The sequence below is a fragment of the Salvelinus sp. IW2-2015 genome, linkage group LG15, assembly GCF_002910315.2.
Source record: "Salvelinus sp. IW2-2015 linkage group LG15, ASM291031v2, whole genome shotgun sequence".
In the NCBI taxonomy this organism is placed as follows: Eukaryota; Metazoa; Chordata; class Actinopteri; order Salmoniformes; family Salmonidae; genus Salvelinus; species Salvelinus sp. IW2-2015.
In genome coordinates this window covers 54,432,903-54,448,556 of record NC_036855.1, presented here as the reverse complement: position 1 = coordinate 54,448,556, position 15,654 = coordinate 54,432,903, and the positions used below count along the sequence as shown (strand labels likewise).

General features: G+C 42.4%; 2 protein-coding genes across 2 annotated transcripts; one reads left to right on the top strand and one right to left on the bottom strand.

Annotated features, from left to right (window-relative positions):
• Positions 1-693: 693 nt before the first annotated feature.
• LOC111974280 (dnaJ homolog subfamily A member 2) lies at positions 694-5,519 on the top strand. The gene is made up of 9 exons (XM_024001957.2): positions 694-829; positions 2,003-2,062; positions 2,197-2,423; positions 2,559-2,639; positions 2,817-2,950; positions 3,055-3,251; positions 3,996-4,140; positions 4,258-4,385; positions 4,696-5,519. The coding sequence occupies exons 1-9, from the start codon at positions 752-754 to the stop codon at positions 4,879-4,881; spliced, it is 1,236 nt and encodes a 411-aa protein (XP_023857725.1). The 5' UTR covers positions 694-751; the 3' UTR covers positions 4,882-5,519.
• A 7,281-nt stretch (positions 5,520-12,800) lies between these two features.
• On the bottom strand, positions 12,801-15,477 carry LOC111975031 (borealin-2-like). Its single transcript, XM_024003178.2, has 10 exons — positions 15,312-15,477; positions 15,094-15,225; positions 14,967-15,007; positions 14,826-14,874; positions 14,689-14,747; positions 13,795-13,847; positions 13,563-13,649; positions 13,262-13,352; positions 13,101-13,187; positions 12,801-13,018 (listed from the first exon to the last, which is right to left on the bottom strand). The coding sequence occupies exons 1-10, from the start codon at positions 15,430-15,432 to the stop codon at positions 12,953-12,955; spliced, it is 786 nt and encodes a 261-aa protein (XP_023858946.1). The 5' UTR covers positions 15,433-15,477; the 3' UTR covers positions 12,801-12,952.
• Between the last annotated feature and the right edge of the window lie 177 nt (positions 15,478-15,654).

The following is a 15,654-nucleotide window of genomic DNA, read 5'->3' as shown; positions in this document are numbered from 1 at the left end:
TTAGGGCTTCATCCATCTTAAAAAGGCAGAGGACAGACAGAGGGCTACTAGTACCAATGGGGTCTGAAGCTACAATGAAGCCATCTATGAACTCTATGAATGTAGTGACAGAGGTCAACAGAGGGTGCTGTGATGCTGGTAATTCTCAATCTGCTTAAATTGAAATAGACCCATAGTAATCTAATACTCAAATTATCAGTCACAAAGTTATGRGAACTCAAGTGTCCTTTTGTCCCAGGTTCCAGCCATTACAACACCTCATGGATACGATACACAGTTCATATTCCTACCAACATAGACCCAATGATATGATTCTGTCGGGCCTAGATGTAAAGATATGGTAGACGGTGTCAACCAAGAGAGGACAAATTACTCCTGAAGCACATACAGAAATATACAGACTGTGCAAATGCTGTGTGTGTGTAAGTGCATGTGCGAGCTTGTATGTGTGTGTTTGTGAGTTTGTCAAAGTTTCATTTTAGAGGGGAATTAGCTTGATGTGTGATAYGAGGACAAAAACAGACACAATGTTACTAAACTGGTGAGCATTGTAAAATACCTGAATCAATTTCACGTATAARAGAGAGAAAATAGATGAGGTGAAAATAAGGAAGTCAATCTGTAATTGAGATGCACCCTTTTTTAAAGCCAGGAGAAAGGTTAAAGTTGACGCAACGTATGACGTTTTCGACCGGCTCTTCTTCTTTCTCTTTTCACTTCTCGTACAGAAGGTCCTTCCCTTAGCTCCATCATGGCGAACGTTGTCGATACTAAATTATATGACATCCTKGGGGTGTCCCCCACTGCCACTGAAAATGAGTTGAAAAAGGTAACGTTGATTGTATCGAGTCAAATGAAATCTAGGTGCTGTGGAGTTTGAATTGTTGGTAGAAAAAGGTTATTCTGGCTAAAAGCTAGTCTGGCCTAGAAACGTTAGTCAGAGCTAGCTAGCTAGCTAGTTAGTCAAACTAGCTATGTTCCTAGCCAACTAACGTTAGCGTCAATCAGAAAATGATAGTACAGGATACACGTTGTACAACCATTTATCTACCTTAATGTTTTAGATAATTACCTCTGTCTTTGGCGCAAAGTATTTGGGTGTTAACGTTAGTACTTTGCGCTTGTTGGCGATAGCTTTCAGCTTCAATGATGGCATCTCGCGTATAACGAACGCTTTCGAGTAACGTTATATATTTTTGTAAAAGTTAGCATGCGGTTGGTAGCGAGAACGTTAGCACTATCGCCTGTATTTTAGTTTATATTCCGCATAATAAACAATACATTGTGACATATTAAACCACTACTGGATCAACGCATTTGATAGCATTGGATTAGCAGTTGTTTTGTTTACGTTTTTCCAGACTGGTGGTTGCTAACTAGTTATTAAGACAATGGCTAGCTAGTAACGTTAGCTAGCTAACTCTCGTGCGTCTGTCTGCTGATAACAGATACGACGCGACCGAGTCGCCTCATACCAGGTTGCTATAGATAAGGTACAATATCAAGGTTACCCCGGTTTGATCTTTTAATGTTAGCTAACGTAGTGTGTGCCGCCTAACTAGTTAGCTGGCTAGTTGCGTTATTTAGCCGGCTAGCCTACGACGTTAACTCACGTGTTAACAGTTTAATTCACAATGGAATTTTGGGGCCAACCCTTCAGGTCAGAGATTTTGGGTTGATGTTGTTGGGAAATTCTGATGGATCGCTGGTTAATGTTGCTATTGTAACTGTTTAGCCAGTAGTTAACTTAAGTCATTATGAAAAATAGGTAACGTTAGCTTTCTTCCGCAGTTTCAAGCTCAATTTTCTAGTTAGCTAATTTAGGGAGGCTAACTAACCTTACTGTAGAAAGGAACGTCAGATTCCTGTCAATATTTCACTGATGGCTACTACGGGGATAACGTGGAAAGGGTGGTGGTTATACAACTCATTGGCTAATGTTAGCTAGCATAAATAATCGAAACCAGTGCCTTGAACCTATGTGTGTTTTCTTTTCTTTCAGTCATACCGGAAGCTAGCAAAGGAATATCACCCCGACAAAAACCCAAATGCTGGCGACAAGGTATTGAAATTGCATGAAGATTTTTTMGGGGGGAGAGATTCAATCATTTCTTACACTTCTGAGTAGCTACATAAATGTTAACAAATATCTGTAGATGTCATAGAACTTAATGTCCCCCTGTCTCCTTCAAACAGTTCAAGGAGATCAGTTTTGCGTATGAAGTGTTGACTAATCCAGAGAAGAAGGAGCTGTATGATCGCTATGGGGAGCAYGGACTSCGGGAAGGAGGTGGAGGTGGTGGGGGAATGGATGACATCTTTTCACACATCTTCGGCGGTGGACTTTTTGGCTTCATGGGCGGACAGGGGCGCAGCCGKAATGGTGGTAGACGAAGAGGAGAGGACATGGTTCACCCACTCAAGTAAGCTTACTCTATAGATTGGTGTCACAGATCTCTTGAGTGATAATCAAAAAATTGTTTTTATTCTGATTCATTGTCTGCCTGTGGTTTTTATGACCCTGCTACTGTCTCCAATTATGCTCATTGTRTTTTAAGAGTTTCACTTGAAGACCTGTACAATGGAAAAACAACTAAACTYCAGCTGAGCAAGAATGTTCTTTGTGGCACTTGTAATGGGTAAGTGTTTCCACATTCTTCCAATTGTGTCTGCAACAATTTCCCCTCCAAATTACTTCTCTAACCCACATGAAGCAGTGTTCAGYTCTTGCTTTATCTGCCTGTCAATTATTGCATCATACATGTTGATCATGTAGATTTGTTGGTGTTAGACAAAAAGTTATAACTTCTCAACAGCCAGGGTGGGAAGACTGGCGCAGTTCAGAAGTGTGTGGCCTGCAGGGGGCGTGGTATGCGCATCATGATCAGACAGTTGGCTCCTGGGATGGTCCAACAGATGCAGTCTGTTTGTACTGATTGTAATGGAGAAGGTAAGCAACAGTACAGTTTAGAAACCATATACTTGTATTACCCAGCGACYCATGAAAAGGCTTTGCCCCCTCAGACTCCTAAACTTCTATGGTTATACCCATAGGTGAGGTCATCAACGAGAAAGACCGCTGTAAAAAGTGCGAGGGCAAGAAGGTTAGTAAGGAGGTGAAAATCCTGGAGGTCCATGTCGACAAAGGCATGAAGCATGGGCAGAAGATCACCTTCGGAGGGGAAGCTGACCAGGCACCTGGGGTTGAGCCAGGAGACATTGTCCTCGTCCTGCAAGAGAAAGAGCATGAGGTAGAGAGTAACTGCTGTGCTCTGGACACTATGGTCCCCACTCCTTAAGACTACGTCTCTTGTTGACTAAAGGCAATATTACAATGTAGAAACATATTAGTGAAGGTGCAACATTGATGTGTGAACTTGTTATTATGTCTCATTTCTATGAGGACTTGAGTAGTATAGATGGATAATGTTGAATGGTAGCTGGTTGACCAAAAGCGGCCAGCTGACTGAGTTGGGTCCTCCAGCACTCTTGACTGGGATCTTTTGGGAGCAGATTGCAGTGACAGCACAATGCTGCTAGGCTAATGTGAACATGCTGTAATCCAGTTTCCAGTACTGGCCTCCCACCCTCTGAGCCCCCTGCATGTCTGGCATAACTTGGTATTAATTATAGTCACGAGTGGCACATGGTTCCTAATCCTGGAGTCCTTGCATTTCCACTCCATTGTGTCACCTCCAGACTCTCACTCCTCTGAAGATGGGAGAACAGACACATGTTGATGGCACCAGCCTCTCATGTGGAGAATAGGCCAGTACAGGGGTGTCAATGGGAAGGGGAGACAATACTCTGACAGGATGTATATGCACAGCTTCCTGGGGCTATTATCTTATATTCATTTTTTATGTGCCAGCAGTATCGGTTTGTSCTCTGGTATAATTTGTTACATTTCCAGCAAATGTTTGTCATTTTAAATTGGCCTAAAACCACCTCTCTATTACTATATTGAGYCACTGCCTGTTTTCTCATGCCAACAGACATACAAAAGAGAGGCCCATGACCTGCACATGACCCATAAGATTGGCCTTGTTGAAGCACTTTGTGGATTCCAGTTTACGTTGAAACACTTAGATGGCAGACAGATTGTAGTCAAGTACGCTGCTGGCAAAGTCATTGAGCCAGGTAAGATTTTGATCTTTGTACTGGTTTTACATATTGTAGATGAGACCACAGCATGTGAATATTAATCAATGCAGTWTGTGAAAGTAATGTTTCTATGGTGCAATGTTTATTTTACAGGCTCGGTCAGAGTTGTGCGAGGCGAGGGGATGCCACAGTACCGTAATCCATTTGAAAAGGGAGACCTGTATATTAAATTTGATGTGCAGTTCCCAGACAACAACTGGATCAGCCCCGATAAACTCAATGTAAGTCATGATGGACTATGAAAAGCCTTTCTTGTGTCCGTTTCTGTCACAGGCTTGAACATTACGGTACCTGTTCTATTATGGGATTGAATGACACAATTTGATCATTCATAACGAGATTAGGATTTTGACCCAGACCATACTGGTTATGTTGAGCATTGTTTGATGATAATGGTATTTAAGAGCTGAGGTACCACACAAGTGTTAGATTTTTATAATAAGGGCTTTGTAGTGATATCTGCATGCTGAATAGGGGGCTTTGCTAACTAGACAGAACATTTGAAAAACTGTGGCCCTCTGTAAACCCCAGGAGCTGGAGGACTTGCTGCCAACACGTGCCGAGGCTCCCATAGTGTCTGGGGACGCYGAGGAGGTGGACCTGCAGGACTACGACGTCAGCCAGGGCTCGTCTGGAGGACGACGTGAGGCCTACAACGACAGCTCAGACGATGAAGGAGGCCACCACGGCCCTGGAGTGCAGTGTGCCCACCAGTAACATCTGGCTCAGGGGAAAATGTATGTGTTGCATCCCCCCCGTCTTCCCATACCGATCACGCATCCCTCACTTTCCTTGTGGTAACGCCAGATAAGATGGAAAAGGTCATTTCTCCTTTGCTTGGTGTGTAACTTGCATTTTTTTCATAGTATTTACAATAATTAATTTAAACTAACCATAAAATGCAGTTTTGGCCTCCACCTCTGGACTGTGAGGTGTGAGTTAGGGAAGGGAGATCCTGAAAGGACCCAGGACACAAACATCACATTTTTAGGTTTGTATGTATCTGTGCTTGATTTTTACTGCTTGATTTTTCTTTTTGTAGGTTTTTACTTTTGTTTTACTTTCTATATATATATAAAAAAAAATCAAACATGACAACATTGTGTATAATATGAAAGTGYTTGTCGGTGAGCTTTATATCAGCTGCGCTAATACAGTGGTGTGATACAAATAGAAAAAACACCTGTATCTGTCCTCAAGCCTGGTGCATGTTAAGACCGCATTGGTTCCTGCACTGATTAAACATCCAGTCTAACGAGAGAAGCTGGAAAAATACAATTTAAAAGCAGCATAACTTCTGTGAAACAAGGTTTATTAAGTTGTTAAATAAACGTTCTTCAAATCTCAAACAGCAATACTTGATGTCTGTGATTCTGTCTTGTGCTTGTCTGGGAAATGATTTACAAGAATTTCTTAGTTACCCCCTCAGTCCTTTGTCATTAATGTTGATGGTTATCATAGAGAATGATAGAGGCCTCTAGTGGCCAAAATAATCAAAGCTTGATGAGCTGGTTATTTGTGTTTACCAACTCCAGTCTGAGTACCCTCAACAGCACACATGTTTATTGCCCTGGACAAACTTGGCTGATTCAGCTCATTGAGGGCTTGATTAGGTGTACTTGTCTGTGGCTACAACAAAATATGTGCTGTTGTGGGTACTCAAGGACTGGTGTTAGGAAACACTGTACTAGAGCTGCGTTTAAACAGGCAGCCCAATTCTGACCTATTACTAATTGGTCTCTTGACCAATCAGGTTGGCTCTTGCCAATAATTGGGCTGCCTGTGTAAATGCAGCCTWGGTGTCATGTGTAATTACACTGAACTAAAATATAAATGCAAAATGTCAAGTGTTGGTTTCATGAACTGAAATAAAATATCACAGAATTTTCCCATACGCATAAAAAGCTTTTATCTACAATTTTTTTGCACAAATTGGTTTAATTCACTGCCAGTGAACATTTCTCCTTCGCTGAGAAGCCATCCACCTGACAAGTGTGGCATATCCAAGAAGRTGATTAAACCACCAGAGCTATTGCCAGAGAATTMAATGTTAATTTCTCTACCATAAGCCACCTCCAATGTCATTTTAGAGAATTTGGCAGTATGTCCAACCGCAGACCACGTAACCACACCAGCKCAGGTCCTCCACATCTGGCTTCTTCACCCACGGGATTGTTTGAGACCAGCCACCTGACGGTTGATGAAACTGGATTTGCACAACCAAAGAATTRCTGCACAAACTCAAACCGTCTCAGCGAAGCTCATCTGTGTACTCGTCTTGACCTGACTGCAGTTTGGTGTCGTAACCAGCCTCCAATGGGCAAATGCTCACCTTCGATGGCTGCTGGAGTGTGCTCTTCGCGGATTAATCACCGTTTCAAATGTACAAGGCAGACCGCGTGTATGGRGTTGTGTGGGCGAGCGGTTTGCTGATGTCATCGTTGTGAACAGTTCCCCATGGTGGTGGTTYSGTTATGCTATGGGCAGGCATAAGCTATGGACAATGAACACAATTGTATTTTATCGATTTGAATGCACACCGTGATGAGATCCTGAGGCACATTGTCGTGCCATTCAGCCGCCACCATCACCTCATGTTAAAGCATAATGCATGGCCCCCTGTCGCAAGGATCTGTACACAATTCCTGGAAGCTGAATATGGCCTACATACTCACCAGACACGTCACCCATTGAGCGTGATGGGATACTCTGGATCGACAATGTTCAGCAACTTCATGCGTGCTACTCTACTCTGTGGCCATGGAGGAGAGCCTACCTGACTACAGGTGACCATCTCGGATCAATTCCGGCAAGGCGAGAGGTATTGACGACCGACACTTCGCTAACAGGCCGGGGAGCAGTGTGGRAACACAGGTCTGTAGGAGGCGAGTGATGCCCCCGCTGGAGGAAAGAGCACATTAACGTGCTAGAACATGATAGTTTACCTATCCCTCAATCACTTTCTCCCCCCCCCAATCTTAGCAATGCTGCACAGGGTCTTTCATGCTCAGAAGAGCCCGACCCTCTACTGATCTGGAGGAAAGAGCACATTAACGTGCTAGAACATGATAGTTTACCTATCCCTCAATCACTTTCTCCCCCCCCCCAATCTTAGCAATGCTGCACAGGGTCTTTCATGCTCAGAAGAGCCCGACCCTCTACTGATCGACTGCGGTCCTGCTATTATCAGATGGCATCTCATTTCGAGCATACGAAGGAGCCGGACATAAACCATTTTATCTCTGAAAACGGCTTTTCTCTTAGCTATTTCATCAGTAAAATGTGTGAGTGAGCTCCACGCTCTCTAAGGCAGATGACCTAGGCGTGACCTTATGGTCGAATCCAGCGTTTTTGCCTAAGGGTTTATCACATCAATCGCGACAATCGAAATGCAGGCCTACTGCCCCCTCCTTTCCAGAATGCAGAGGAGCGAGCAAATCTCCTGTGTCCAGTCCGTTACCTCAAATGCTATATGCAAGRCTCAGAGAACTACAGGAAGTCAGACCAGCTGTTTCTGTGCATTGGTGGGAAAGGCCTAGCATTGTCCAAGCAGACGCTTTCACACTTTGTTGTGGATGTCATCACTCAGTCCTACCTGTCCCAGAAGGTGTGTAATGTTATTTGACCAGAAGTGTTGCCACATCCTGGGCTGTACTGAGAGGTGTCCCCCTGAATAAGATATGTGCAGCTGCTACCTGGTCGTTGCCCTGCACGTTCTAGATTTGACAAGGTCAACGTTGCATCTTGCCACACCATGGGCTCTGCCATTCTTCTAGTGGCACTGGTGCATTTGAGGTTAGTAGTCTATTCCTCGTGACCTTGTTGGTACCGTACTGACAGTCTGAAAGGTATGAAGTAGAATGGAAGTTAGGAATGTAACTATGGTTCTACGAATACCTGGAAGACCGTCTTGCACGTCACTCGATCTTTTGGGCGAGAAGATACTCAGTGTGTGGTCCGACATACGGTTTTATTTGTACGGAGGGGCACGTCCTCCCAAGCTGTCACGTCACCGGCGTGACTTTATTACTCGACCTGTGCGGAGCGCGAGGGATTTAATCCATACTTTCCACCATACTGAAGGTCTTCCAGGTATTCGTAGTACCATAGTTACATTCATAACTTCCCCTATTTTGTATTTTTTTGAGCCCCTATTTTGTATTTTTTTAAAGGTATTTTACCAACAGATGCATATCTATTCCCAGTCATGTGAAATCCATAGATTAGGTCTTAATTTCGTTCAATTGACTGATTTCCTTATGAACTGTTTCTTTTTGTTCGGTGTATATACAGTAGTTGCGTATAGCTAGCTTGCTAACGCCAACAGATCAATTGAAGTTTTCCTATTGTAATGCAAAACAGTCCGGTTTTCTAATAGACTACTCCCCTGCTTACACTTACCATATAAAATGTAATTCAGCATCATTGGTGTGATCTGTAGCATGTGATTAGTGGGATTGGTTCAGAGTATGATTAGCAACAGCCTTAAATTGTATTAAGCATTTGTCCTAGGATCAGACAATGAGTGGTTATTCATTGTCACCCAGRAGTTTCATCTGGCAGATGTTTTCAAAAAGTGAGAAATTCAGGCACAATAAATTGGGCTTTTTATATTTTTAAGCAGTGCTCGACATGGAAAGATATAGGCGCCCGTACTGTTTATATTTGGTGCAGGAGCGCCACAATACCTTAGAGTTAATATTCTATAAAAGAGGAACAGGKGCTCAAGCAGTAGAACATTTGAAGTGCCGGTACTCAGCCCAGGTGAGCTCTTGCCCAAGTCAAGCACTGTTTGCAAGACCAGTATATTTGCTCATATAGCCAACTATCAAGTAAATTATTATTTTTTACCTTTAACTAGGCAAGTCAGTTAAGAACAAATTCTTATTTACAATGACGGCCTACCAAAATGCCTCCTGCGGGGACGGGCTGGGATTTAAAAAAAATATATATAGGTCAAGAGACAATACTACATAAAGAGAGACCTAAGAAAACAACATAGCAAGGCAGCAACACATGACAACAACATGGTAGCAACACAACATGGTAGCAGCACAAAACATGGTACAAACATTATTGGGCACAGACAACAGCACAAAGGGCAAGAAGATAGAGACAACAATACATCACGCAAAGCAGCCACAACTGTCAGTAAGAGTATATATGATTGAGACTTTGAATGAAGACATGGAGATAAAACTGTCCAGTTTGAGTGTTTGTTGCAGCTCGTTCCAGTCGCTAGCTGCAGCGAACTGAAAAGAGGAGCGACCCAGGGATGTGTGCTTTGGGGACCTTTAACAGAATGTGACTTGCAGAACTGGTGTTGTATGTGGAGGATAAGGGCTGCAGTAGATCTCTCAGATAGGGAGGAGTGAGGACTAAGAGGGTTTTATAAATAAGTATCAACCAGTGGGTCTTGCYACYGGTATACAGAGATMACCAGTTTARAGAGGAGTATAGAGTGCATTGATGTGTCCTATAAGGAGCATTGGTGGCAAATCTGATGGCAGAATGGTAAAGAACATCTAGCCTCTCAAAAGCACCCTTACCTGCCGATCTATAAATTGTATTTTCCGTAATCTAGCATGGGTAGGATGGTCATCTGAATCAGGGTTAGTTTGGCAGCTGGGGTGAAAGAGGAGCGATTACGATAGAGGAAACCAAGTCTAGATTTAACTTTATCCTGCAGCTTTGATATGTGCTGAGAAGGACAGTGTACCATCTAGCCATACTCCCAAGTACTTGTATGAGGTGACTAACTCAAGCTCTAATCCCTCAGAGGTAGTAATCACACCTGTGGGGAGAGGGGCATTCTTCTTACCAAACCACATGACCTTTGTTTTGGAGGTGTTCAGAACAAGGTTGGACACTAAGAAAGCTTTGTTGTAGAGCATTTAACACAAAATCCGGGGAGGGGCCAGCTGAGTATAAGACTATCATCTGCATATAAATGGATGAGAGCGCTTCCTACTGCCTGAGCTATGTTGTTGATGTAAATTGATAAGAGCGTGGGGCCTAGGATTGAGCCTTGGAGTACTCCCTTGGTGACAGGCAGTGACTGAGGCAGCAGARTTTCTGACTTTATACACTGCACTCAGAGGTAGTTAGCAAACCAGGCCAAAGACCCCTCAGAGACACCAATACTCCTTAGCRYGCCCACAAGAATGGAATGGTCTACCGCAGGTAATCCCAAAAGGGGGTACGCAATGTCGCTAGAGGTACGCCAAATAAAAATGTGATTCATGTTTTTTGCTTCACATTTTCAAACAGTCCATMTATATTTTCCAATGGGGCTTATACATTTGGGAGTTTTTTCCCCCCTTGCCTGAGTAGCCTTGATTCACTGCCAAAAATAAAATTATACCATCTAGTGTTCAGCAAAATAACAATGTCAAATACAGGTAGCCAAGTCAAATAATTAACATCCATTCACATTAACATTTACTGTTACGTTTCCCAGTTTCTGTGTTGTGGGTTTGTGTATATGCATGTGTGTATTGCTGGAAATGGCTTCCTGGATTACCCCAAGCAGCTGATTGGTCGGCCCCATTGCAGATTTGAGCTCTGATCCCGCCCGTCAGGAGATACAGCTGTCTGCAATTACAAACTCCTTCTCCAGCTGGATAAAAGCCAGTGTTCCTTTGTTAGGAGAGAGAGCTTCTTGGATGTCCTGTGTTGGTTGTTGTGCAGAGACAGTTTAGTTGAAAGTATTTTGTAGCTGCTACTTCTGAGGTATGTGTGTGCGCCAATAGGATTGTGTTTTTTGATTATTGAAGTTCACTTTAAGTTAGTAATTATTCTGTTTTTGTTCCCAGGGGGGAAGGCACCTTGGGAGTGCTTAGGCAAGAGGCCTGCGGGCGTACATATACCCGTAGTATGTACTCTGTCTATGCACACTAGGTAAGACCTGGGCGGACCACCCGCTGTATTTTGGTTAGCGTGCCAGGTGGCGTTAGGGTTAGGTGGGTAGGCAGGTAAGGTAGGAAGGGAGTCTAACTTTTACTTGCTTTGGTTCCGTCCAGCCCCTTTTCCCCACATTATGGAAATAAATTCCCAGTAAACAGTAATATTCTCTGCCTCTGTCATCCTTACCCGCACCTACAATCACATACCTTTTTCACTCCACGGGGAGTTGTTGCATTCCCTCCAAGAGGTGTGCTTAACAGTTACTCTTGGGGAATTCCACTAACGGTCCGTATGTAGCCAAACATAACTGCTGCTCATCTGTACTGATGGTGCAAAAGCCATGACAGGGAGACTTAGTGGAGTGGTAATGCGCGTGCAAGCAGTTGCTCCCGACACCACAGAGAGGCGCTTGCTGCCAAAGGAATGCCTGACAGCTTTAAAGACACTACAGTGAAAATTGTTAACTTTGTTAAAGGCCACTGAACTCTCGTATTTTCTGCACTATGTAATGATATGGGCAGAGACCATGTAACACTCTTACAACATACCGAAGTCTGCTGGTTATCAAGGGGAAAAGTATTGACACCTTTGAGACAAGCTTTACGGACCATAATTMTCACTTGTCTGACCGCTTGCATTAGTTTCACACACGACTGGCCTATCTGGGATGTTTTTTTGCCTGAATGATCTGAATCTAGGATTACTAGGACTCTCCACAACTATATTCAATGCGCGGGACAAAATTGAGGCTGATTAAGTTGGAGCTTTGTCTGCATTAAGGATAACACAGATCTTTCCATAATTGTATGATGTGTGAAAATGAACTCAAGGTTACAATGTCAATGTGATATAGCAAAGCACCTGAGTTGGGTACGCAATTACACAAACTGGATTCATTCTCCCTTTCATGCCCTGCCTCCAGTCCACTTACCCATATCTGAACAAGAGAGCCTCATTGAAATTGCAACAAGCGGTTCTGTGAAWWMWYWWTWWAATCAGTAGCCACTGCCAGATTTCTGGATTGGGCTGCGCTCAGAGTATCCTACCCTGGCAAAACACTCTGTTAAGACACTGCAACCACGTACCTATGCAAGAGTGGATTCTCGGCACAGACTCAGGACAATTATTTTAAACTCTAATATAACCCAACATTGCCGTTATCTGCATCCTTTCAAGCACACCCTTCATTAACTTGAGATATTCACAATTTTCAATTAAGGTTTTATATGCAAGATGGTTTAATAGAGCGTAATTTATTATTTTATTTGGGTCCTGGTCCTATAAGAGTTATMTSWCWRRRCKCAKYKSSSGMMMTGWSAKAKACWCWRWRTRWTATMTWTWWWAWYTYTKMRYTAMKGRGTGTGGCAGGCTTACGATGGCAAAAAACTATTTGAGAGTGTGCCAACCCTGGTATGCAGCTGGAGGTTTAATGTTTGAAGGGGTACGGAACTATAAAAAATTTAGGAACCACTGGTCTACCGTCTCAAAAGCTTTGGCCAAGTGAATAAAAATAGCAGCARAACATTGCTTAGAATCAAGGGCAATGGTGACATCATTGAGGACCTTTAAGGTTGCAATGACACATCCATAAKCTGAGCGGAAACCAAAATGCATACCAGAGAGAATACTGTAGACATTTAAGCCAGTCAGTTATTTATTGATTATTACGTTTTTCCAACACTTTTGAAAAACAGTTTGACAGTTGTCAATACYAAAATATTCAATAGGATGCGCGCAACCACCAACTTTGTGGGGCTATATATTTCTCACCAGCCAGTGAACATGAATATACAAATACAGAACTATTTATTGAATAAACTTTTAATTTGAAAGTAAAACATGCATAGGTGGCATTAGTGGATCAATGTTAGATGTCTTGGTATCATTGCACAGTCTCATTCATAGGCTGATTCGCTTTGACTTTGTTGAAAAGGTAGTCCATCAGTTTCTAAATGAGAAAAAATGTCAGAATTAATTGTAGGGGATAAATTGTTCATTTCAATATGAGAAATTAACAGAATATATTTTACCATCAACTTCTGCATCTGGAGAACGGCCATATCATCCAGTAACCCGATGTCGACATCTTCAACAGTATCATCCGAGAGGCACAAAGTCTTGGGAGAAAATATGACTAGTTTAGACTGCTTGAAATAACTTAAAGCACAACAACCTCAATATGAAAAGTTACCTCTCCATGGGATGTAGAGATCATTACATGTGGAGACAATCCAGACAGGGAGCAATACAGGTAGTCATCACTGGCTGACCGCAAAACAGATCTAGAAACCAAGGAGAATTTAGGACAGAATTAATTTGATGAACTCAGACATCCCTTAAAAGATAGCAGTTTTTAAACTAGTGAAAGTGCAGTAAATGCAGTTGACTCAAATGGTATTTTGGACCCAGTAATTGCAGAATAACTGCAGTTACACTGCACTCTGGCTGCAATCTTTTTTTTTCATAAGGGATTGTGATAAGTGAAGACAAACCTGTGTTTCGTCCCAGTCAGTGGAGATTGATCACTAATTTTGGCAATGCGAGTTTTGGTTCTTTTAGTACTTGTGGATGTGGCACACCTGCAAGAGCAAAATCAACCAGAAGAGGGTGTTTCAGCTAACGCTACAAAATTAGTTCAATAGGGTGTTTGAGTGGTGGACTGGAACAAAACTAGCAACCACCCGGTTGCTCGCCAGGACTGATAATATATATAGGGAGATTTACCGTAGGCTTCCAGTGCTTGAGCCATTGGCAAGTGATCTGGCTTTCTTGGAACCCTTTAGAAGAATGAAAATATACAATTTAATAAATTTAAGGGAAATGCCTGCTCTGTTCCCAATCACACATTGGCCTAATGCCATGCAAATAAAGTGGGAGCTAAACTATACCTACCTCGGCCTAAACATCAGCACCACAGCTAACTTCCACAATGCTGTGAATGATCTGAGACAAGGCAGCAAGGGCCTTCTACACCATCAAAAGGAACATACAATTCAACATCCCAATTACAATCTGGCAAAAAAAATACTTGAATCAGTTATAGAACCTATTGCCCTTTATGGTTGTACGGTCTGGGATCCACTCACCAACCAACAATTCACAAATTGGACAAACACCAAATTGAAACTCTGCAAAAACATGGGTGTACAAGTAAAAACAATGTATGCAGAGCAGAATTAGGCCGATACCCGTTACATTTTATAACTACCTTAAAATAAGGGATTCACAAACCTTACATAACAAAGCCATCACCTACAGAGAGATTAACCTAGAGAAGAGTTCCTTAACCAGATAGTACACAGTGGTTGAATATTGCTTCGTTATAACACTGTACATAGCCATATGACATTTTAAATTTATTCATTTGAAAATTGTGAGTAATGTTTACTGTTCATTTTTGCTTGTTTATTTCGTTTTTTATTCCTGTCACGTGCTTTTGCAATGTAAATATACTGTAACGACCCGGGGTTTATAAACGCGGATATCGACTCTGAGGCACAGTCGATAGCGCGCTGGACTTCGGGCTAGAAGGTCGAGGGTTCGAGACCTGCTCCCTGCTATTTCATTACAATATGTTTCCCATGATAATAAGGCCCTTTAAATTGAATTGCTAGCTACCTTTGATGGTTCTGTTGTAGTCTTCCTTTTATGAGACGATGCACCTTCACTTACTTTGACTACAGAAAAACGAGAAAAAAATCGTTAATGGCAAGTTCGTGCATTTAAGTTAATTAACGGAAGAAATAAACCATTACCTTTACTGACCTTCCTTGTGAGAGGCTGGTGTATCTCGGGTGATTCGGTCTGTAAAAAAACGTTAGATTCTGACATTTCTACAGTAAGCCACAAGGAGGCAGCCATTTACAACCTGTCTGATAATCAATGTTTAGTCCTACCTTTATGGCGATGGTGACATTACCTGCCGAAATGTCATCCGCTAGGAAAAAAAGGTGGGGGAAAAACTAAATAAAGTCAACATGCATGCATTCCAAATAACATTTAAAATACATTTGAAAACCGCACCATTTATTAGATCTATCATCACGGTTTTTTGAAGCGCAGGTGGCATTTTCATCAATTCCACTTTGAAAACKCGATCTACTGTTGCAAGAGTCTGCTCCAATTTTTCCTCCATCTCGTTTATACGTTCTTGTGCTGTAAAGGGAGAACATAGTGAATTCAGTTAATTTGAGGAACATGGAAAACTGACGGTAGAGATGGGCCTACTTAAAATTAATAACCTTCTTTCTCGAACTGTTGAATAAAAAGCGCCCCTTGCTTTTGGCGCATCTCCTTGCTAAATTGACCATCTGTGTGTCCTTCTGCCTGATTGCTGACTTTCCTTATCCTTCTTGGTGCCATGGTTTCAACCGTGTGCCTTCTTCCCCTGCCGCCACATCACCTGAACGCTGATTTATAACCTTCAGGACACCAGGTGTTCCTGACCAGTCAATTGACCTCAAATTGACCCTAGAATCCACCACTAATAACTCAACTCACTAACCATTAGTGCTGGGCTAGGAGAAAACTGCACCCTTGTCCTATGAGTCAATCTAATATTAATTTAAAAGATGGCCAAGTTTA